The sequence below is a fragment of the Globicephala melas genome, chromosome 11 (genome assembly GCF_963455315.2).
Source record: "Globicephala melas chromosome 11, mGloMel1.2, whole genome shotgun sequence".
NCBI lineage: Eukaryota > Metazoa > Chordata > Mammalia > Artiodactyla > Delphinidae > Globicephala > Globicephala melas.
In genome coordinates, this window is record NC_083324.2 from 79,265,695 (window position 1) to 79,289,615 (window position 23,921).

A 23,921-nucleotide genomic window follows, 5' to 3' on the forward strand; every position below is an offset into this window, starting at 1 on the left:
TGAAGGGTCACGTGGGGAGTCGTGCCAGGGCCAAAGAGAGTCGCGGAAGCGTGGCGGGCCGGCTGGGATTGGGGCGGGATTGAGGGTGACAGCTGAGCGTTTAAAGGGCCGGGGTCAGTTGACGAATCCAGCCCGCGTCTAGTCCTGGGGGGCCAGGGTCTCTGCTGCCGCGAGGGAGAGATGACTGCGGAGCGACCCGGCACAGTGCCCCTGGGCAGACCCGGGAGACCGCGAATGCTGGGATCATGGGGAGTCTGTAGGGTTCAGGTGTTTGCCGCGATCTTCCTGCTGCTGTTGTCTTCAGCAGGAGTCGGGGCCAGGGCAAAGGACGACTTCAGTCTGGTGAGTCACCCCTCGCATAGCCCCATCCCCGACTCACGCAGGCGGTCTGTGCCCAGTTGTACCCCGGGACCTAGGCTGCTGAGCCCCCTCTCCTCCGAGAAACTCTCTGACCCCGTTCCCTCCTTTCCCAGTCCCTTTCCCTCTCTGGGCCCTTGTCCTCTTTCCCTCTGAGTCTCCTCTTTCGAGCTCCTTACCCTTTTGAGGTCTCCCTGTCCCTGAGGGCTCCTTGTCCCCTCGTAGTCCCTCCCCCTCTCCGAGCCCCCAGTTTCGCTCCGAACTCTCCTCAGGGTTCCCCTTCCTTGTTCTGGGACCCCTTCTCCCACTCGGGATCCCCATCACCCTGCCTCTCCCAGGGGAACCTGACTCCGAGCCGCTATTCATTCACCCTAAAACCCCAAGTCACGTTTGTTCTGTTGATCCTTCCTCCTCGCTTCGTAGGTTCGTCCGCTTGTGACCATGGAGCAACTGCTGTGGGTGAGCGGGAAGCAGATCGGCTCTGTGGACACCTTCCGCATCCCGCTCATCACCACCACTCCTCGGGGCACTCTCCTTGCCTTTGCTGAGGCCAGGAAAATGTCAGCATCGGATAAAGGAGCTAAGTTCATTGCTCTGCGGAGGTCCACGGACCAGGGTATAAAGATGCCTGGGTCACAAGAGGCTGGATGGGTGGGGAGCTTGACCTGCTTTAGGGCCCTGAGGCTGCTGGATCCCTGAAGAGTAGAGGGAACCTAAGGCGGGAAGGTGTCCAGGGCAGTGATCTGGAAATTGGGCTCACCAAGGAGTTAAACATTCATTCAGACATTTACTGAGCACTTACTATATACCTGGCATTGTTCTAGGTTCTGTGAATACAGTTATGAACAAAACAAAGCAAAATTCCTTGCCTTCACAGGGCTTATATTCTACTGGGGTGTGGGGAGACAGACAATAAACATAATAACTAAGTAAATGTATTTTTTGTATTGGGAGCTGATACGTGCAGTAGAGAAAAATGAAACATGGCAAGAGGCATGGAGAGTGCCAGAATTTGACTGTAATTTTGAGTAGATAACATTTGAGCAGACTCAGAGGAGGTAAGTGAACCTGGAAGAAGAGCCAGGCAGGTGTAACAAGCTTAGACAGAGTTCACTGCCCCCGCCCCCGCAAGGAGGGGAGTATTTGAGGAATGAGAAGGAGTTTGTACGGCTGGATGGAGTGAGCAAGGGTAGAATAGATAAGGTCTGAGAGGTAAGGAGGGGCAGGTCTCGTGGGGCCATCATAAGGCCTTGGGTCCCTAGCAGGAGGTGAAAATTGCAGCGAGTGGTGGAAAGGGAGCCTCTAGAGTGCTCACCCTGGTTTTCTTCCCTTTTTTCTTTAGGCAGCACATGGTCTCCAACAGCTTTCATTGTGGACGATGGGGAGAGCCCAGATGGGCTGAACTTGGGGGCAGTGGTGAGCGATACAACAACAGGAGTGGTCTTCCTTTTCTACTCCCTCTGTGCTCACAAGGCTGGCTGCCAGGTGGCCTCCACCATGCTGGTGTGGAGCAAGGATGACGGCATTTCCTGGAGTTCGCCTCGGAACCTCTCCTTGGACATAGGCACTGAGATGTTTGCCCCCGGACCGGGCTCTGGCATTCAGGTCTCTGTCCTGAGATGGGTGGAGGGAGGTGCCTCATAGAGAGTCTGCCCCGTTATGGACTCCTTTGCAAAGAGAAGATCCTGTGAAGTCAGGTTTTTCTGTCTTAGGTGGCATTCCTTGGAAGAAAGGGACATCCTGGGAGGAACACCCTACCAAGGGAAGGTGGAATTTTGCCATTGGCTTCCCATCTGGGGGTTGTCAACAGGGCTGCACTGATCCATGTGCAGATTAGAAAAAAAGTTAGAAAGTCCTGTGCAGATTAGAAGAAACCCCTCCTTTGGGCAGACACAAGCCTGTGCCATGGTCCACAGCTTGGCCTGTGAACACAGGTTGGGTTTAAGCTCCCATCTCCCCCTGTGGCTGGGCCCCCTTGTCCTATGCACAGCCTGTCCAGAGTACACCCTGGATGTCCCGAAGGAGCTTATTCTGCCAAAGAGCTTCTTAATTCAGACAGTGGGTGTTTGTAATGCTTGTGGAACCCTCAGCAAGCAAGGACAGAACGGAAGGGGACAACGTGTGCCTCACACTTAGGAGGTGGTGGGTTCCCCTCCCCTGCTTCTGAGCCCCCTCAATGTCTCCGTCTGTGGCACCCCTGTCCTTTTCCCACAGAAACAGCGGGAGCCTCGGAAGGGCCGGCTCATTGTGTGTGGCCACGGGACGCTGGAGCGGGACGGGGTCTTCTGCCTCCTCAGCGATGACCGCGGCGCCTCCTGGCACTATGGGAGTGGGGTCAGCGGCATCCCCTATGGCCAGCCCAAGCGGGAAAATGATTTCAGCCCCGACGAGTGCCAGGTCAGGAGGAGTCCATGGGCTGTCCCCCACCCGCTCAACCTGCTCTGTCCTCCAGAGCACCGTTTCACTCACGGACCCCGGGCCTGGCTGCCCAGCTCCGAGCCACCCAGCCTTGCTCCCTCAGGGACAGGGCCCTTCGCCCCGCCCCCACCCTGCATCTTCCTGAAGCCCTCTTCTCTCCGCTCAGCCCTTTGAGCTCCCCGATGGCTCAGTGGTCATCAATGCCCGGAACCAGAACAACTACCACTGCCGCTGCCGAATCATCCTCCGCAGCTATGATGCCTGTGATACTCTGAGGCCCCGTGATGTGACCTTTGACCCTGAGCTCGTGGACCCTGTGGTAGCCGCAGGAGCTGTGGCCACCAACTCCGGCATTGTCTTCTTCTCCAACCCAGCCCATCCAGAGTTCCGTGAGTATCTGCCAGGTGGGGTCGGCGAGGAGCCCCCGTGACCTAGAGAAGGAGGCCTTCTCTAGGGGGAGACCTTCCTTCCCCTGATTCTGCTGCTGTTCCCAGGAGTGAACCTGACCCTGCGCTGGAGCTTCAGCAATGGCACCTCATGGCAGAAGGAGACGGTTCAGCTGTGGCCGGGGCCCAGTGGCTACTCCTCACTGGCAACCCTGGAGGGCAGTGTGGGCGGGGAGGACCAGGCCCCTCAACTCTATGTCCTGTATGAGAAAGGCCGGAAACAGTACATAGAGAGCATCTCCCTGGCCAAAGTCAGCGTCTATGGGACACTCTGAGCTGTACACCTGCCAAGGGGATAGAAGGCCCTGGACTCAGCCTCAGGACCATGGGTCTGTAGAGGGTCTACTGGAGGAGCCTAGAAGACGGTTCCACCTTCCTTTAGAGTCTAGCGTTTTGCAAAATCAACTTCTCTTTGACAGGGAAATCATTCCTTAGGACTAAAAACCTGGCTTCTCCCACATAGGAAGAGCTGCCCACACGTGGGAGCACTTCTCTTCCACATTGCTGGGTCTGCCCTCTCAGGGCAATGATTGGTCCTTTTCTTGGACAGGGCTAGGTGGGCCTGTAGCATTAAATAAATGTGAACTCAGGGAATTGGGGAAGGCTTACCTCTTTGGGGTAAGATACTGGCTTTGGAGAGAGTTGGTGAAAGTTCCAGAAGGGCAGGACATTTGGTTTCAAGGTAAGGAACGAGGTGCACCACCCACTTTGACTATGTATGAATCAAAATGTTTATAACTTAACGTTCTTAATGAAGGAGAATGAATATTTGCAGAGTCTCTGTGGTTCTGTCAGTGCACATCTTCATGTCTGTTTTCCTCGTGCACACTTGTGGGACTGGGAGTGAGTTTTGGGGAGGAAGCTGGTGTGCTTATTGCCTGTGAAAATCTGTGACTTTGGCAAATCAGATCCTCCTTTCTTTTTCGCATTCCTTCTTATCACAGAAATACAACTTGCTCTTAACAAGTGTAATGAGGGGAAGGAGGAGGAGCCTCATAAGATAATTAAAAACTGGCTGTTTTGTATTTCTAAGGTGGGGTGAGATACTGTCCTCCATGAAACAGGGAGCAGGTGTGTTAAATGCAGATGAGAAGCCTCTCCCAGGCCAGCCTGGCAGAGAAATGAGCACTGTGGCAATTATGTGACACAACAACATCTCATCCTAAAGGAGATGCTGTGAAAAGAACAGCTGAGTGGGACAGCCACAGCTTTTCTCCATATGGAAAGAAAATGCAATGCCCGGATGAGACGGTAGGAATGTTCAAGACATTCTTTTCTTTTTAAAAAAATATTTATTTATTTATTTGTTTGCCTGCTTGTTTATTTATTTATTTGGCCGTGCCGGGTCTTAGTTCCAGTTCCGGCATGCAGGATCTTCGTTGTTGGTGTGGGATCTTCGTTGCAGCACCTGGGCTCCTTAGTTGTGGCATGCAAACTCTTAGTTGCAGCATGCATGTGGGATCTAGTTCCCTGACCAGGGATCAAACCCGGGCCCCCTGCATTGGGAGTGCAGAGTCTTATCCACTGCGCCACCAGGGAAGTCCCTGCACATTGCATTTTGATGTTTCTTAAATCTCAGTTTACAGTAGGTACACCTCCTATCCTCTCTTCTTTCTCTCTCTCTTTTTTTTTTTTTTTTTCTTTTTGATACCGTCTACACAGAAATATGTTCATTTGTCCTGTAGAACGTTCCACTCTCTGGATTCATCTGTTTCTTCCTCAGAGTGTCATTTAACTTTTTTCCTCCATCTCTTGTATTTCCAGTTATCAAACCTGAAGGTTTAATTAGGTTCAGATTCCACTGGGTGAGGGAAGTGGGGGGTGGGGGGGGACAAGATTCCTTCCCAGGTGCTCTTTGTTTCCTCTTGTGCTCCCTCAGGAAGCAAGTGCTGCCCGCTTGTCCCTCTCTGAGTAAAGCTGAATTGAGTGATGGGTTCAGATGGCCATAGCCTGACCCCTCCTTTGTAAGGTTTCCCCATCAACCTTCCAACTGACAGTTTCATCCACAGATGAGTTTTGCCTGAATCAAGTATTTCATGAGGGGTTGTGAAATGTTGGTTTTTGAATTCTATTATTTTGTCCTCATTTATTAGCTGGAATTCTTTAGTAAAAAGGAACTGTCCCTCATCAAGGCTGTTGGGTTACCCTGAAGCATGATTTGTATGGGAAAGTCAGGATAAATGCTTCATTTCTCCCCTTAACTTGCCAGGTCTCAGAGTAACCTGATGTAATATTTTACCTTGGCCAGTAAACCACATTGTTGCCACACAGGACACACAAACAGAGGCAGAATCTATGGGAGACGAACACAGGCAACATGGCCGGGGAGGGCGGGCTCTGCTCTTCTAACACAGGTGGACGAATAGATATGACGCAGGAAGTGCAGTGAGGGGGGTGGCATCTGCAGCAACTGGGACATCTGCTATCCACTGCCGCTAAAAATGCACATCTGAGAAAGTCTTGCTAACAACTTTATCAGAAATAATGGAGGAGATAGAGGAAATGATACCACGAATGTCTGCCACATGAGCTACTGCCTCGTGAAGTAGACATGGCAGGGGGCTTGTAAGGAAGTAATCATGTTCCTTCTTCATAGCCAAGAACCCTCAGCTAAGAGAGAGGCTCCTCAAGGAAGGATCTCCCCCGCTGGAGGGGGCGGAGTGGAGTCATTATAAACCAGAGTCCTGGCCCTACCCCAAACCTGCCTGTAGGTTCAGTGTCTCTAGAATCAGTCCAGGACCTTGCTTTTTTTTTTTTTTAATATATTTTATTGAAGTGTAGTTGATTTACAATGTTGTTAATTTCTGCTGTACAGCAAAGTGATTCAGTTATACGTTTGTATATTCTTTTTCATATTCCTTTCCATTATGGTTTATCCCAGGATACTGAATATAGTTCCTTGTGCTATACAGTAGGACCCTGTTGTTTATCCATCTTATATGTAATAGTTTGCATCTGCTAATCCCAAACTCCCAATCCATCCCTTCTCCGCCTCCACTCCCCGTTGGCAACCGCAAGTCTGTTCTCTGTGTCTGGGAGTCTTTTTCTGTTTTGTGGATAAGTTCATTTGTGTCATATTTTAGATTCCACATATAATTCTTCTAATAATTGGTGATGTCGAGCATCTTTTCATGTCCCTGTTGGCCATCTGTACATCTTCTTTGGAGAAATATCTATGTAGGTTTTCAGCTCATTTTTCAATTGGGTTGTTTTTGTTTTGTTTATTTTGTTGTTATTGAGATATATGAGCTGTTTGTATATTTTGGAAATTAAGCTTTTGTCGGTCACATCATTTGCAAATATTTTCTCCCAGTTCGTAGGTTGTCTTTTCATTTTGTTTATGGTTTCTTTTGCTGTACAAAAGCTTGTAGTTTGATTAGGTCCCATTTGTTTATTTTTGCTTTTATTTCTATTGCCTTGGGAGACTGACCTAAGAAAACATGGGTATGATTCATGTCAGAGAATGTTTTGCCTATGTTTTCTTGCAGGAGTTTTATGGTGTCATGTCTTATATTTAAGTCTTTAAGCCATTTTGAGTTTATTTTTCTCTCTGTTGTGAGGGTGTGTTCTAACTTCATTGATTTACATGCAGCTGTCCAGCTTTCCGAACACCACTTGCTCAAGAGACTGTCTTTTCTCCATTGTATATTCTTGCCTCCTTTGCAGGGCCTTGCTTTTTTTTTTAAATAAATTTATTTATTTTTGGCTGTGTTGGGTCTTCATTGCTGCACACGGGCTTTCTCTAGTTGCAGTGAGCAGGGGCTACTCTTCGTTGCAGTGCGCGGGGTTCTCATTGTGGTGGCTTCTCTTGTGCGGAGCAGGGGCTCTAGGTGTGCGAGCTTCGGTAGTTGTGGCTCACAGGCTCAGCAGTTGTGGCTCACGGGCTCTAGAGCCCAGGCTCGGTAGTTGTGGCACACGGGCTTAGTTACTCCATGGTATGTGGGATCTTCCCAGACTAGGGCTCGAACCCGTGTCCCCTGCGCTGGCAGGCGGATTCTTAATCACTGCGCCACCAGGGAAATCCAGGCCTTGCATTTTTAAAAGGAACTACAGGAGAGTCTAATATTGCGGTCTTTGGGCTGCACTTTGAGAAACTGTCTCTTAGACGTTTTAGCCTAGACTTAGGAAGACTAGATTTCAAAACATTGAAGAAAAGATCTCAAAAGAGAAACTGTTTCAACAGGAAGAATTTGTGTTTAAAAAACACCAATAACTATAAAAGATGGCAGGGACCGAACCTGCCTGTTTACCTGGGCATCTTAAACCCCGCCACAACACCTAGCACATGGTGGATGCTTAATACAGGAGGAAAGACAAGTCCAGCATGGGTAAGGAGCTGGGCCAGTGTTTCTGAGTGTGGTTCCAGGTAGGTGGAAGCCACTCCCTGGGAACATGTTAGAAACGCTTGACCTTCCCCCTATACTGACCACCCCTTTCCCCACCAGACCTGCAGAATCAGAAGCTCTGAGGGTGGGCCCCAGCACTCCGTGTGTTAGCAAGGGGATTCTAATGCACATTCAAGTTTGAAAGCCAGGGTTAGAACACAAGTCAGGGGTGCAGAAAGGATTGAAGAATTGTTGGTTGGTTGGCTTTTTTTCTTTTAATATAAAGGAGGAATTAGAAGGAGTGGCAGGAGACTGAAAGGGGAAGGTATGTGCTTATTTGTACAAATAGGACAAAGTGGACTTTGAAAACTACAGCCTGGTGAGTGCCACCTGGATCAGCAGCGAAATTCTAGCATGGAGCCCTAACCCCCTAACACAGGCCCTTCTGCCCCCTTCGAAGCCTCTCACCCCTCCCCCCAGCCCCTTGGCTCGGCATTGAAAGGGCTCTGGGCTCTCCCTGTTTATCAGGCTGCCCTTAAACAATAGAAGGAGCCTAACAGGTAATATTGAGCAGCAAATACCAGGGACCAGGCACCAGGTACAGTTTCTCACCAATTCAGTCCTCACAACCAGAAGTCATTATCAGGAAGGAGCAGGACGAGGTACATCATTTTTGCCCCAAAAAAAGGATTAGGAAAGAAGATCTAAGACATAGGCTTGCAATTCTTTTTGACAAAAAACAAAAACACACACACACAAAAAATAAACAAAAACGGACTTAAATTTACCACAAGGAAAGGGTAGATCTTCCCTTTCCTAATATTCTGGATAGAATATTTTTTAAAACACATTTTTAGGGAATTCCCTGGCGGTCCAGTGGTTAGGACTCTGCGCTTTCACTGCCGAGAGCCCAGGTTCAATCCCTAGTCCAGGAACTGAAATAGCGCAAGGCGCGTGGCTCGGCCAAAAAAAAAAAAAAACACATTTTTACTGTAGGGCTTTGTTGGTGAGAAAGTAAGGGAAATCTTCAAAAACCATAAATAATGGACAGCAAGAACCCAGAAAAACAAATGAGCCCTGGAGCTGGCATTTGCCCTGAGGACATCAGTCAATGCTCAGTGACCAAATCAGGATTACAGTGGATCACAGATTTGCAGTCAGGATATAAAGCCAAGGTCCTGAAAAGTTCTGGAAATTGTGAAAGGAAAATCAAATGGAGTTGGTACTGCTAAGAGAGCTCTCTAAAATGGAGCTGGGAGGCCATTAAGGAAATGTGACTTATACACATCTCAGCCTGGATGGAATCTGACCTTTTGACCTTATGAAGTCATCCAGAACACCTGCTAGAAACTCAAGATACATATAAAGTAACTCGTGACAGTCTACTTATCAGACCCCTACCCTAAAACAACCTGTGATTCCCTGTGGACAAATACTTTCTGACTTAGTCAATCATAATTCTCGCCAGGCAACTTTTAACAACCTTGTGGCTTTGTGTCTTTACGAGCCCCTGACTCTTTCTTTTCCTTGGAACACATTTTCGGGGTTACCCGAATCTGTGTCTCCCTAACTGCAATTCTTAAGACTCCAGATAAACTCTTTTCTTATTTGCAGCCTCCTGCACTATTTTTTTTTTTTTAGTTGACAAAGTTAAAAAAGAGCATTTTTCCCACCCCCGCCCCGGGGTGGGAAAGCAGTAGTGCCTTGGGTGCAAAATTTAAGAGAACACCAAAAAACTCAGGAATCAAGATAAATCATGTTTTAGTGCAATTAAAAAAAAGTCAAATTGGCAAACTGCAGCTCACAGGCTGACTACTCTTTGTAAATAAAGTATCAAAAGGCCGCATCTTCAGTGTGCGAACTGGCCTCCATCTTTGCTCTGGATAGAGGGGGGGAAAAGAAAAGGAAAATAAATAAAAGTATCTGGAAAATTCCTAACAAAAAGTTCATACTCCCGTGGGATTAACACCAGAAGTCACATTTCCTGTGGCCTCCAAATCTGCCAGCCACACGTTTAGCAAGTACCTGGTCTTAAGCTCAGTGGTGAGTACATGTTGTTTATTAGTCTTCTTTAAATTGTACGTAATTATTATATACACTTTTGTGTATAATAGTAAGTAGAAGGAAAATTTAAAATAAAATAAAATGAAATAGAAAGAAATAAAAGGGACAAATAAATAAATAGAAGGAAAAAGATAAATGGAGACCTCTGGGTAACTTGGCAAAAATACAACCACAAAGGGACTTCCCTGTGGTCCAGTGGTTAAGAATCCGCCTTCCAATGCAGGGGACACGGGTTTGATCCCTGATCGGGGAACTAAGATCCCACATGCTGCAGGGCAACTAAGCCCACACTCCACAACTAGAGTGCCCACGCACCACAACTAGAGTGCCCACGCACCACAACTAGAGTGCCCATGCACCACAACTAGAGATCCTGTACGCTGCAACGAAAAATCCCGCATGCCACAACTAAGGCCCAACACAGCCAAAAATAAATAAATAAATATATATATTTTAAAAAATACAGCCACAAAGGTGGTGTCCAGAGCGAATGCCAATGTGCATCAAGAGAGGATGAGGTTGGAGGGAAGAGTGAAGATGCATAATCAGCTTTATGCTTCAGTATCTTAAGTCCACCTAACTTTGTGATGTTCCTATCAACCAATTTAAGGGAGGTGTGTTGTTTAACCTCCACCAAGCTTGGTTTTGGTATTTTGGAATCCCTGAAGCCGTTTTAATGCCCTTGCCATTGGAGGTGGGAGCCTGGTAGAGAGCAGCTAACATGTTCCTTGGCCAAGATTCTAAAAGGAGAGGTCAGGGGAAGGCCAGTGTCTCTGCACATCTGAGTCTCAGCAAGGCATTTGATAAGGTCAAGGGTACCACAGGGAAATTTCCTGGACCCATGTATACAAAAAAGAGGGAGAATTCATTTGCCACCCCGGAGGACAATTTTACACCAACCCCTTACACACACAATACTGTAAATACAGGAAAAGAATGAATCATTTCTCCTACGTTTGCAGTAGGAAAAAATAATTCAAATTAGACAAAGTACGAGTTGATGAGATGACTTATTACTTGTTTTACAGAAGAATGTCAGCAAATAAGTGTAGCAAGAATAATCAAAGTGGAAAATCATCATTTTGCAAACTTGAGTGAAAATTCCCATTTGAAAGGTGCCCTCCCTGAACCAGGAGTACAAGAAGTTGGCGACCAAGAGAATTCTATACAAACAGAACTTGTTGGGAATTCCCTGGTGGTCCAGTGGTTAGGACTCAGCGCTTTCACTGCCATGGGCCCAGGTTCAATCCCTGGTTGGGAAACTAAGATCCCACCAAAAAAAAAAAAAAAAACACAGAGCTTGTTAAAAGTAATTCTTACCTTCTTTAGCCAACCCCCATAGTTTAGACACTTTTCCACAATTGTCTCTTTTGTTCAACCTTACGTAAAAGCAAGTATGCCATGTCTTTGGGTTTTCATTTCTTTATGAAGTCTCATGTCATGTAAAACTTAAATAAATGTGTATGCCTTTCTCCTGTTAATCTGTCTTTGTCAGGTTGATTTTCAAACCCAGCCAGGGACCCTAAGAGGGTCAAGGAAAACTATTTCCTCCCCTACACAGGCAAAGATCATCAGTGGATGCCAAAATCATTAGGTTAAGGTTGATGGAGACTGGATATTCATTCACAAGATGCTGAAACCAAGGGTAGTCAGCCATTAGCCATTAATAAATAATAAACTGTAACCTGCCTTCACTGATCAAGCTCACTCCATTTTTACAAAAAACTTGCATGTCCTCTGAGCATCACATAGCCTAAACAGTGTTTGCCCAAATTGTTTTTTTGAGATTTGGAGTTGTCTGTGTCCAGTTCAAGATAGAACCAGTTAAGACTGGTTAAGACCACTGACCTTCCATCTGGGCATGCAGAGTGTCTGGGCACAGAGTGTCTGCTCCGTGACATTTTGACATCAGAAGGACAAAAAATTCACCCTCAGCGCATACTAACACAGCCATTTTCTGAACATAGGTCCCAAGAAGAAACCTGTAGCTTAGTTGTGTCTGTGCAGAACGTTGATTGAGCACCTTTCTCTTATCTCTAATTACCTTTCCCCGCACCTCAGCTTTATCCTATGAATACCCCAAGCCCCTTGCCTTTTTGGGAAGAAAATTTGAGACTTGTTCTCTCATCCCGTCAGTTGGCTGCCTTGTGGATAAACTGTCTGCTGCAAACCTAGCGTTTGGCTTGCTGCGCATCAGGCAAACAAACCTGGTTTGGTAACAGTGCCAAAGAATTAACCCATCTTGCCACTCACAAGGGTGAAAAGCACCTCTACAATGAAGAGATCCTGGGGGTCACTACTGTAACCGGGCGATCAAACTAAGGTCAAGAATAAAAAAAAAAAAAAAAAAAGAATAATGGAACCAGGGTGGGAGGGAGATGCAAGAGGGAGGAGATATGGGGATATATGCATATGTTTAGCTGATTCACTTTGTTATAAAGCAGAAACTAACACACCATTGTAAAGCAATTATACTCCAATAAAGATGTTAAAAGTTAAAAATAAAAAAGAATAATGGAACAAATAGACTTTATAATCCCCCTGACACAAGGCCCTGTGAAGTATATAGCACGTGGTAGACTGAAAAAATGATCCCCTAAAAGATATCCATGCTCTAACGCCTGGAACCTGTGAAGGCTATCTTATACAGGGATAAAGAGGGTCTTTACAGATTGATTAAATCAAGGGTCTTGCGATGGGGAGATAATTCTGGATTATCTGGGAGGGCTCTAAATGAAATTGCATATATCGTTATAAGAGGGAGGCAGAAGAGGATGCAATACACACAAGTGAAGAGGAGGAGGCAGCATGACACAGAGGCAGAGATTGGAGTGATGTGGCCATGAGCCAAGTTATGCCAGCAGCCACCAGACGCTGGAAGAGACAAGGAACAGATTCTCCCATAGTGTCTCTGGAGGGGGCAAGGCCCTGTGGACACCTTGATTTTTGCCCAGTGAAACTGTTTTGAACTTCTGGCCTCCAGCATTGTGAAGGAATAAATATCTGTTGCTTTAAACCACCAAGTTTGTGGTAATTTGTTACAGCAGCCATACATGGTGTCGTTCATGAAGTATTCTTGCCCAAACCATGTAATCAGAATCTAATTAGGTCTTTAAGGGAATTCCCTGGTGGTCCAGTGGTTTGATCCCTGGTTGGGGAGCTAAGATCCCGCAGGCTGTGTGGTGCAGCCAAAAAAAAAAAAAAATCTAATTAGTCCTTTAAGTATAACTTCCAGGTTAAAGAAAATGCAGAAAGTTGAGGAACAAGTTAAAAACACCAAGAGAGCACAGTTAGATGAAGCCAACATGTGGAATGTTCTACAAGACAACTGGCCTAGTCTCTTCAAAGGATCATTGTCACAGAAAGAAGGGGACTGTTCTAGAATCAAGAGACTAACAAGGGACTTCCCTGGTGGTCCAGTGGTAAAGAATCCACCTTCCAATGCAGAGGACACAGGTTCGATACCTGGTCGGGGAACTAGGATCCCACATGCCACGGGGCAACTAAGCCCGTGTACCACAACTAGAGAGAGAAAACCCGCACGCCACAACTAGAGAAAAGCCCGTGCGCCACAACGAAGAGCCCGCGTGCCGCAACGGAGACCCTGCCTGCCGCAATGAAGACCCAACACAACCAAAAATAAGAAAGTAAATAAGTAAAGATTAAAAAAAGAGAGAGACTAACAAGATATAACAGTAAAAGAAAGTGCTTGATCCTTGAATCAATTAATACTGGCTCTTTAAAAGAACAATTAGCGGGCTTCCCTGGTGGCGCAGTGGTTGAGAGTCCGCCTGCCGATGTAGGGGACACGGGTTCATGCCCCGGTCCAGGAAGATCCCACAGGCTGCGGAGCGGCTGAGCCCGTGAGCCGCGTCCGGAGCCTGTGCTCCACAACGGGAGAGGCCACAACAGTGAGAGGCCCAAGTACCGCAAAAAAAAAAAAAAAAAAAAAAAAAGAACAATTACCATAAAAGATATCTGGGGAACAGTTGAAAAAATTTGAGTATTGATTTAACTATTAAGTAATATTAGGAATTATTAATTTTCTCAGGTATAATAGTATTGTAGGACTTCCCTGGTGGCACAGTGGTTAAGAATCCGCCTGCCAGTGCAGGGGACACGGGTTCGAGCCCTGGTCCAGGAAGATCCCACATGCCACAGAGCAACTAAGCCTGTGCGCCACAACTACTGAGCCTGCGCTCTGGAGGCCGCGAGCCACAACTACTGAGCCCGCGTGCTGCAACTACCGAAGCCTGCAAGCCTAGAGCCCATGCTCTGCAACAAGAGAAGCCACCACAGTGAGAAGCCCGAGCACCGCAACAAAGAGTAGCCCCCGTTCACTGCAACCAGAGAAAGCCTACACACAGGGAAAGACCCAACGCAGTCAAAAATAAAATAAATAAATAAATTTATATATTAAAAAAAAAAGATCCTGCAAGCCTCACAAAAAAAAAAAAGTATATATGCAGGTAAACATCCTTAGATTGTGGATATGCATGCTGAAATATTTAAGCATAAAATGTCATGATCTCTATAATTCACATTGAAATGAGCCGCTAAATATATATATTTTATATTTATATGTATGTATATGTATATATGCACATATATAATTTAATATATATTTTTGCCATTTGCCATATTTTCAAATATGGAAAAATGTTGACAATTGTTGGATTAGGTGGTGGGTGTATGGGTGTTTACATTCTTCCTATTGTTTGAAAAGTCTCCTGATAAAAAGTTTAAAAAGCAATCTTTTGTAATGGTTGCTCAGCCTCCTGTAGAAGAAATCAACCCACTGTGGAGCAAGGCCTCTCTCTGCGTGCTGGGAAACGGGAGGCTCCCAATCCAGGGTGGTGCCCCCATTGATGCAAGGCCCTTTAAAGACAGCTCCCTCTCCCATGTTGTTACCCATCAGCACATAACTGGGTTTGATTATTGGCTGACATCTCTATCTTCACTATGTTTAGAATTTAATGGTTTAATGACAGGCAATAGCCAGCCTGGAATGTGATCCATTTCCACCTGAGATTCACCTGACTGGGGGCAATAAAATTTAACATTTTAAGCATCAGCAGGTACTTTAACCCTTAGGATAATCTCTCTGTCCTTACTCTTTGGGAAATAACACAATTGAAAGACTGTCTTGGGCAAGTAGGATGTTAATGGTCGAGAAAGTACTACAATAAACAAAGTAATAGATGGCCCTGAGCTTCTCACAGCCAGATGCCCATAGATGCCACTGCACAGAGCTAACCATGGTGCCTGCGCCTGTTCTGGCTGCAGCATTCTAACAAACCAGCAAGGTGAAGGCAACAATGCCAAATGTTGGAGCATCTCACTTCACCCTTCCTAAAAACTCCTTTTCATATTCGTCTCTGTTTTCTCTGCTCCACATTATGGATGATTTCTTCTTCCAGTTCACTAATTCTCTATCCAGTTGGTCTGTTATTTAACCTGTTTGTTGTGCTTCTTATGAATTTACCTGTTCATTTCAATTCTAGAATTGCTACTTGTTTCCTTTTCAAACCCATCTGCTACTTTATAATGCCCTCTTCTGCACAATGGATTGATTGAGCCCCTTTATCTCTTTGAACATCTTCAGTCTCCAAGCGTGCTGTCATCTGAGTTTCTTAGTTGTAAAGTCACCTGTTATTGCGACTCCTGACTTGTTCTCCTGGGGATGTTCTGGCTCATCTTGAGAACGGTTGTCTTCCAAGGGAGCTCCCTGTGTCTGGAGGTGTCCCTGGGGCTGACTTAAGCTTTTGCCTGTGCTCAGCCCTCTGGGATTCACAGGTCCCAAACATTGTTTTTTAAGTTATTCAGAAGTAGTTTGACATATGAAAATATGAATTACACAACGAGCTCCCATAGAGCCTCCTTGACTATACACCTCCTTGAATATATCACTGTCCCTGCCCACCCCATCTTGAATTTAGCATTTAGCAATCCTATACATTTCTTTTTATATATATATAAATTTATTTATTTTTTTATTTTTGGCTGTGTTGGGTCTTCGTTGCAGTGCGCAGGCTTCTCATTGTGGTGGCTTCTCTCATTGTGGAGCACGGGCTGTAGGCGCGTGGGCTTCAGGAGTTGTGGCTCACGGGCTCTAGAGCACAGGCTCAGTAGTTGTGGCACACAGGCTTAGTTGCTCCGCGACATGTGGGATCCTCCTGGACCAGGGATCGAACCCATGTCCCCTGAATTGTCAGGTGGATTCTCAACCACTGCGCCACCATGGAAGCCCCAGTGCTATGCATTTCTTTTTGTTTTTACTATGATACTTAACTCCAAACAATATGTATATATTTTTAATTTATTTTATTGAAGTATGGTTGATTTACAATGTTGTGTCAATGTCTGCTCTACAGCAAAGTGATTGTTTTATATATATATATATATATATTCCTTTTCATATTCTTTTCTATCCGGTTTATCACAGGATATTGAATATACTGTGCTATACAGTAGGAACTTAGGAACTTTAAACAATATATTGTTTAGTGGTAAATGTTTTAAGCATGACATACTGTTTTTCTGTCATCTGCTTTCTTTCTTCACATTGTGAGATTAATCCATTCTGGTATGCTAGTCATCCTACTGGTGCATGTAACACATGGTGTATTTTACGAATATACCCCCATTTCCCTATTGGAGAACACTTGGTTTCCTTTTTTTCTCCCCCTTAACCAACAGTACTATCAAGGATGTGTATATTAATCCTTGTATCTGTATGTGAGTGTTTAGGGTGCATGACCAGAAGTGGAAACACTGGGTTGAAGACAGCATGCCTCCTTTTTAGTAGGTACTGCTAAACTGTTTTCCAAAGGGATTCTATAAAGTTATATTCCTGCAAACAATGTCCAAAACAGTTTTTATTTCTTGGTTCTAGGATTTCCTCACAAACCAAATTATATCCAGAAGCTTTGTTGGAGGCTGTTGCATCACACAGAGGAGCGAAGTGAGCCGATGGTGGATCCCACCAGAGTCAAGGAGCAGCAGGGTTGTGAGATGCGGCCAAATTTTGGTGTTAAGGTATCGCCAGCATGATTTGCTGACAAATTGGATATAGAATATGCAAACAGGACTCACGGAGACTCCGAGGGTTCGGGCACAAGCAACAGGCAGGTAGAGGTATCATTCTGGAGGGGCTTGCGCACTAGCCAGTTGCTAAGGATTCCAGGGATGAGAGGCCTGGGGAAACAGGCCTGGGAGGCTCACGGTCTTCAGTAGCTGAGATGGCAGGCCAGGCTCTGCGTAGATTAATTTTAGAGAGTTGAGATCTGCCTAGTGGGTTGGGAGGACTGGTTACTTCTGAAAGTGCTCCTGGGGGTGAAGAAGATTCAGTGTGCTTTGGGGTAGGGGTCTTATCAAATCACTGTCACCCCTGTGAAGAGGCTGTGGGGCTCAAGAATGAGAGGACTGCAAAGCGATTTCCATGCCTGGAATTAAGAAAAGTTCACGTGACCATCTTCACCATGACTGTAGCTCAATCAGTTTTTTTAAATTAATTAATTAATTCATTCATTCATTCATGGCTGCGTTGGGTCTTCGTTGCTGCACGCAGGCTTTCTCTAGTTGCGGTGAGCGGGGGCTACTCTTTGGTTGCGGCTCATGGCCTTCTTATTGCAGTGGCTTCTCTTGCTGTGGAGCACGGGCTCTAGGTGTGCAGGCTTCAGCAGTGTGGCTCACGGGCTCTAGAGCACAGGCTCAGGAGTTGTCGCGCACGGGCCCAGTTGTTCCGTGACATGTGGGATCCTCCTGGACCAGGGATCAGATCAAACCCATGTCCCCTGGATTCTCAACCACTGCACCACCATGGAAGTCCCTCAGTCTTATACTCTAAACCTGGGACTGACACAGGAAGGAGGGTCTGAACACCTAGGGCAGGACTTGGATCATACAAATAAGGGCAAGAGAATGCAGAAGAGACCCTATGGACAAGAAATGAAGTTGACCATTTTATAGTCATGTCAAGGACTAAGGAAAACTGGATGAGGTACTGACTAGGCTATGTTAGCTAATGTCTAAGCTATTTGGAATAATCTAATTGTAGCTAATGCCTAAATAAGGCTTTCTATGTTAGGCAGTTTTAAGTGCATTTACATATAGTTAAACCTAACAACTCCGTAAGCGTAGGTATGCTTTTATCCATTTACAAATGAGGAAATAGAGTGCCTAAGTAACTCAGCCAAAGTTGAACAGCTGTAAGTATTCAGTCTGGCTCCCTACATCTTAACCAGTCCCCTGTGCTTCGTGTGTGATACTGTCGCCCTAGAAAAATGCACTTACAAATGCAAGTCCTCATGTACACTACCCAGAGACACCCGTCAACCTGGAATTGTTTGTTTTTTGCCTAAATAAAAATGGGCAGAAATGTGTTTGGAAGTGTAGAATCTAAACTATAGGGAAGTATGTGGACAAAAAAGAACCAAGCTGCAACGTAACTACGTGGAGTATTAGTCCATATTTATGAAGCTCAAAAAGATACAAAATACAAAACCAAACAATATTTTAGGGACGCATTGAAATCAGAGTACAAAGCCAAAGAATGATACAGCCACAATTCAGCTGGGTGACATCCTCTGAGTGGGAGGGAGAAAAAGAAAAACGGAATCAAAGAAAGGTTTGCTTCAGTTATTGGAAATGTTTAAAGCTAGGCCGTAGGTATATTATATACTAGACAGAAAGGAATTTGAATCCTGACTGACACTGACCTTGGAGAGACCAGTGAGTGGTCCTGAAGAGAGATCTTAGTTCCTGCCCGGGAATAGAACCTAGCAGCTAGTCCACCAGTGGCTAGAGGCTAGAAGCAAAGTTCCCTGGCTCTTGCCCCATTTGAAAGCAAGAATGTTTCAAGGAGGCAAAAACTGTAAGAACAGATACAAAGTTTATTATTAGAGACACATCACAATTGGGAGAACAGCACACAGAGAAACAGTTTATTTAAGACAGAAGGAAGGCAGAAATACACGGAGAGAAAGGATATGGGCATCCTCTCTGAGGAGTAGCGAAAAGGGCGATTTAAATCACATATAGGACGGGTCTTTGGTTACCTTTAGCCAATTATCGTTTTCTTTTTTCACAGCTGACCAGTCCTAGGACCCTCCCCAAGATGGGAGTGCAGCTTTTTGCCAAGATGGATTCCACTGCAGAGGCCTGTGGGGGGTATGTCCACACTTATTATGGGGTGGTGCCCCCTCCCTTTTGACCCCCAAGGAGCCTTCCTGCTCATGTGTAGACAGGGAAGTTTACCTTGACCTCAGGAGTGGTCATCTTATCTCTTAACTTCAGCAGAGCTCAGCTTCTGCCACTTGCTTTGTCCTTGAGTGTCTGGGTGAGAACCAAGCTTCAATTTTACTCCACTTGACAAACACCAGTGTCCAGCCCAGGGGCCTCAGTACCTCCTACCTCTGTGACCTTAAGCAAATTTAACATCCCTGAGCTTTCCTCTCCTTGCTTGCAAGGTAGGGTAGATACATATCTACTTTGCAAGGTTTTAAGGATTCAATGAAGTGAAACACATAAAAAGCCTAGGACAGACCAAAGCACTAAATATACGGTGGCTGCTAAGATTATACAGAACCCGTGGTCAGGGAATAGCAATGGGAGCAGGTAACTGTGTCCTGTAGAGAGTACCAAACAGGGCAATTTCAAGGACGAAAAAAAAAAAAGGCCTGGCAAAGACGATTAAGGAAAATAAAAGTTGGAAAAGATCTTTGCTGAGTGGGGACCAAGATGGAAACGTTCCATAGGAAAACAGATGCAAAAGATGTGCAGTATTTAAAAGATGAATTATTTGGTACACAAACTGGTACAATCCACCTGGAGTAGTGATGGCAGGTAGAGAAACAGGCACTCTGAAGGAGACTGCTGTTACGAGTATAAACTGGGACAACTTTATGGAACATACATCATTACTTTAAATGCCCAAATCCTTTGACTCTGAAATTCTACTTTTGGAAATGTATTCTACAACACAACTTCAAATGGGTGCAAATTAATAGGGAATCAGCACTGGTATATACCATGACCAGGAACTCAAATGCCCCCTTACCAGAAGCTGGCTAATGTACAATACAGCCTTACAGCAACATACTCTTTACACGCTGGTGGGGAAATCTCCTTTATGAAGATGACAAATAGGAGCAGAGTATGCTTTTCCCCCATTTTTTTTTTTTTTTACTGCAGTGAAATACACATGAAATTTACCATCTTTACCATTTTTTAAAAATTTTTTATTGGGGTATCGTTGATTTACAATGTCATGTTAGTTTCAGGTATACAGCAAAGTGAATCAGGTATACATATATCCACTTTTTTGTTAAATTCTTTTCCCATATAGGCCATTACAGAGTATTCAGTAGAGTCCCCTGTGCTATACAATAGCTCTTTATTAGTTACCTTTTTTATATGTAGTAGCATGTATGTGTCAATCCTAATCTTCCAATCTATCCCCTCCCCCATCTTTACCACTTTTAAGCATAAAGTTCAGTGGTAACAAACACATTCATCACATTGAGCAACCATCACCACCATCCATCCCCGTAAACTCTTTTCATCTTCTAAAATGGAAACTCTATACCCATTGAACAGCAACTCTTCATTTCCTCATTCCCTGCCCCTGGCAACCACCAGTATATTCTTTTAAAATGTATCTGGACAACCTATGTTTTCACCAATTGATTAAAAGGCAAATTGGATGTCTGTGTCAATGGCATAATAAAAACCTCAAATACAAGAATACTACCACAATCAATCTAGAAATCCTTAACATTGGCAAATCTACTTTTTGTATGTGGCTGCAAGAGGTACAGCTAGATGTCAACTGTGATGCTCATTCACTGGTGGTTAACCTTTCATGTCCCTAAACCTTTCTGTACCGTCTTGTTTTCACTGAGACCAATCTATTTTTTATTTGCTTTAAAATATTTTATTGGAGTCTTTTGGGTAAGACGAAGTAAAGGCCACCTAATTGATTTTGGTCCCCAAATTTCTAGGCAGTCTCCTCCACCCCAGGAGATTGACAGCTGCTCACGCGGGTTAATGCAGGAAAGTTCCAAGGATCTGTCCGACACCAGGTAAAGAATATCCTTTGTGTCAGCAAAATTCTAAAATTTCATAAAAGCAACACATATTAGTAACATGCAAGCGACTGGCAGTAAAGCATTAATCTAGGGCTTCCCTGGTGGCACAGTGGTTGAGAGTCTGCCCGCCAATGCAGGGGACACGGGTTCGAGCCCTGGTCTGGGAAGATTCCACATACAGTGGAGCAACTAGGCCCGTGAGCCACAACTACTGAGCCTGCGCGTCTGGAGCTTGTGCTCTGCAAAGAGAGGCCGTGATAGTGAGAGGCCCGCGCACTGCAATGAGGAGTGGCCCCCAGTTGCCGCAACTAGAGAAAGCCCTCGCACAGAAACGAAGACCTAACACAGCCATAAATAAATAAATAAATAAAATTAAAAAAAAAAAAAAAAAGCATGGGGCTTCCCCGGTGGCGCAGTGGTTGAGAGTCCACCTGCCGATGCAGGGGACAGGGGTTCATGCCCCGGTCCGGGGAGATCCCACATGCCGCGGAGCGGCTGGGCTCGTGAGCCATGGCCGCTGAGCCTGTGCTCCGCAGCGGGAGAGCCCACAGCAGTGAGAGGCCCGCATACCGCAAAAAATAAAAAAATTAAAAATAAAAAAAGCATGAATCATAGATACGGGGACAGGTTGGTAGTTATCAGAGGGAAAGGTGGTTAGGCAAAAAGGATCAACTGCACGGTGACTAGATTTATGGTGGTGATCGCTTTCTAGTGTACATAAATGTACAAAACGTTATGGTCCTGAAACTAATGTAGTTATATACCAGTTTTACTTTAAAAAAAGAAAAGTCTGGGTGGGCAGGGGAATTGCCACACAGTGTGGAAAGAAGCATAGAGTGAATCAGGTGGTTTCAAAGATCCTCAGAGACTCTAGTCCAACCAGGTCACCATTACCACTCTGGAGCTGGTAGAAAAACCAGCAAGAGACTTACCACAGTACCCAGGTAGAAGGCACGCTACTCTCCACTTCTTGTCACAGCTTGTTGATGAAGTGGCAGGAACCATTACCTGGGCATCCCAGCTATCCCAACAGCACTTCTCCAAGAGGAAAATTCCAAACTTTAGGCCTTCAGTCACCAGGCTATCCCTGAATCTCTGTGAAGGGGCACTGCCCCTGCTGGGCTTCCAAAGCTCTCAAGCTAGAAAGATGAAAGCAGGACCACCAATGAGAAATACAAGCAGAGAGTTACAGCCCTCCCATTGGCTCCTCTCAAAACTCCAAGTATCCAGTTCCCCAAATGAGTCAGAAATTAATTTTGACATCAGAATCAGCATCAGAGACTCTAGTCTGAGAAATCATCATCCCCAATTTAGGGAGACCTGGATCAAGGGAAGCCATTATGGGAAGGAATCTACAACATTCAAAGACAACAGCCCCAATACAAGGATCTAGCAAATTAAGAATTCAGGGATGGGAAGTTCTGGAGAGAAAAGGAGTAGGAAACAAATTTAGAACTGCGGAGAACAGCTCCATCAAGGAGGCCCAGCATGCAAGGTAGTTTATAGTAGAAAAACAAGTGGACAAAGCAGGTGTAGCAAGGCTTAAACAAAACTTTGGGGAGTTAAAAACGTGAGAGATACTAAGAGCGCCCGCACACCTAACACTCACCTTTATTCAAAAATAACACACCGGTGGACGTCTTAAACCCCTAATGGAGAAACGAGACACACGAATAAGTGGCTTCCCCGAGGCCAAATACTAGGGATCCCAACCCGGGGGATGGAGGTGCTCAGCGCGCTGCGGTGATGGCGTCAGCGAGACACTCAGAATCACCTGGGATCATCATCACTCCCCATCCTCCTCCAGAACAACCACGAGCCACTCCATATCGCACAATCCACTCACCTTCGAGGCGCTGCGGACCCTCCTTCGAGAATCAGGGGCCTGGGAAGAAACCAGTGAGTTAGCAGAAGCCAGGGCGACTACCAGACGAGTCTCCCTGCCCTGGGCCGGGTCAGTTCCAAGCAGTGGAGTCACAGAGACATCAGAAATTCTAGTCTGTAATGATACTTCATCCTGCTCAGCCCGAGACTTCGGTCCCCTCAGTGTCCAACACGGCCCTGAGGTACTGAGGTACCTGTACGCCGGCAGCTGTGCAAAGACGGCGCAGGCGGTCGCCTTCTTCTCGGAAGGTTGCACAGCTGCCGCCACGCGGATCCCAAACCCACCATCTTCCCCATCCACGAGTTCACTGCACAAAAAGAACAACGAGGCCTGGGCCAGGCCTTTTATTTACGGCGGCGTGGCGTCGGGGCCTGACGGGCCTATAGCTGTCTTCTGAGATGCCTGTCTCGACCCTCAGAATTTTCCCCATAGCTTGTCCAAACAAGACTAAAGTTAAGTGAAAGAGAGGCCATGAGTGAACGTTTCACATTCTTCTGGGCAAATATTCGGAGATGTTTTGTGAATTTTGAAAAACAAAAAACAGGCGACTTTACTGGCCAGGCCGGAGAACGTCCCCGACGCTGCCAGGTGCGCGCGCAGCTGAACGCTCTTCCTGGATGGCCTCCCAGATAGTCTAGTCCCTGCTTGTGTAACCAAAGGACTACTCTCTAGTTCTCACTTGTCCCGGTTTGGATTCGGGGGTCACACCAAGGGACTGTCACCCTGCTCTGTCTAGCCAGCGAAATCTGAATTTGCAAGACCTGTCAGGTACATTAAACTTCCTGTCCTTTTTTTTTTTAAGCACCTTTATTAAGGTATAATTGTGTCCACTGAAAAAAAATGCACGACCTAAACGTTGAGAATCTGTTTTATTTGGTGGATAAAATTGAGGACTTAGGCCCGGGTCGCAGCCTCTCAGCCCTGAAGAGGTAAGGGAGGAGCCAGGCTACGTAAGAGTTTTTGCGAGAAAGATCGGGTAGTCGGCACTTCATAAGATTACTGTCAATTAGAGAAAACTAGGGATTTCCCTCGTGGCGCAGTGGTAAAGAGTCTGCCTGCCAATGCAGGGGACACGGGTTTGATCCCTGGTCCAGGAAGATCCCATATGCCGGGGAGCAACTAAGCCCCTGCGCCACAACTACTGAGCGTGTGGTCTAGAGCCTGCGTGCCACAGCTACTGAAGCCCGTTCCCCTAGAGCCCGTGTTCTGCAACAAGAAAAAGCCACCACAATGAGAAGCCCGCGCACCACAACGAAGAGTAGACCCCGATTGCTGCAACTAGAGAAAGCCCTCACGCAGCAGAGAAGACCCAGTGCAGCCAAAAAATAAAAAATTA

General features: G+C 45.9%; 1 protein-coding gene, 1 long non-coding RNA gene and 3 other non-coding genes across 9 annotated transcripts; 1 reads left to right on the forward strand and 4 right to left on the reverse strand.

Moving 5' to 3' along the window:
- Positions 1-38: 38 nt before the first annotated feature.
- Positions 39-20,201, forward strand: NEU1 (neuraminidase 1). 5 transcript variants are annotated; one of them, XR_009565690.1, is made up of 7 exons: positions 39-342; positions 781-973; positions 1,700-1,962; positions 2,572-2,754; positions 2,942-3,164; positions 3,270-4,472; positions 16,506-16,624. XR_009565690.1 is itself a non-coding variant. In XM_030850721.2 (7 exons), exons 1-7 carry the CDS (start codon positions 181-183, stop codon positions 18,822-18,824), a joined length of 1,290 nt encoding a protein of 429 aa, XP_030706581.1. In that variant the 5' UTR covers positions 39-180; the 3' UTR covers positions 18,825-20,201. The 5 variants fall into 5 exon arrangements, 2 of the variants coding, with proteins under 2 accessions (XP_030706581.1, XP_060163314.1); XR_009565689.2 differs by lacking the exon at positions 16,506-16,624 and adding an exon at positions 10,639-11,921; XR_009565691.1 differs by lacking the exon at positions 16,506-16,624 and having other exon boundaries at positions 3,270-3,903; positions 4,255-4,865.
- LOC115849454 (uncharacterized) lies at positions 19,773-22,918 on the reverse strand. The gene is made up of 4 exons (XR_004038007.3): positions 22,547-22,918; positions 22,310-22,349; positions 21,633-21,839; positions 19,773-20,724 (listed from the first exon to the last, which is right to left on the reverse strand). It is a non-coding gene; the product is annotated as an uncharacterized lncRNA (long non-coding RNA).
- Positions 21,533-21,602, reverse strand: LOC132598182 (small nucleolar RNA ZL8). Its single transcript, XR_009566058.1, has one exon. It is a non-coding gene; the product is annotated as a small nucleolar RNA ZL8 (small nucleolar RNA).
- Positions 21,941-22,007, reverse strand: LOC115849457 (small nucleolar RNA SNORD52). The gene has a single exon (XR_004038012.1). It is a non-coding gene; the product is annotated as a small nucleolar RNA SNORD52 (small nucleolar RNA).
- Positions 22,429-22,490, reverse strand: LOC115849458 (small nucleolar RNA SNORD48). The gene has a single exon (XR_004038013.2). It is a non-coding gene; the product is annotated as a small nucleolar RNA SNORD48 (small nucleolar RNA).
- Positions 22,919-23,921: the final 1,003 nt, after the last annotated feature.

Coding starts and splice junctions, on each gene's coding strand:
- NEU1 (XM_030850721.2), top strand. CDS start 181: ATGACTGCGGAGCGACCCGGCACAGTGCCCCTGGGCAGACCCGGGAGA. Junction 1,963..2,571: donor GACCGGGCTCTGGCATTCAG/GTCTCTGTCCTG, acceptor CTTTTCCCACAG/AAACAGCGGGAGCCTCGGAA. Junction 3,165..16,505: donor CCCAGCCCATCCAGAGTTCC/GTGAGTATCTGC, acceptor TCTTGGTTCTAG/GATTTCCTCACAAACCAAAT.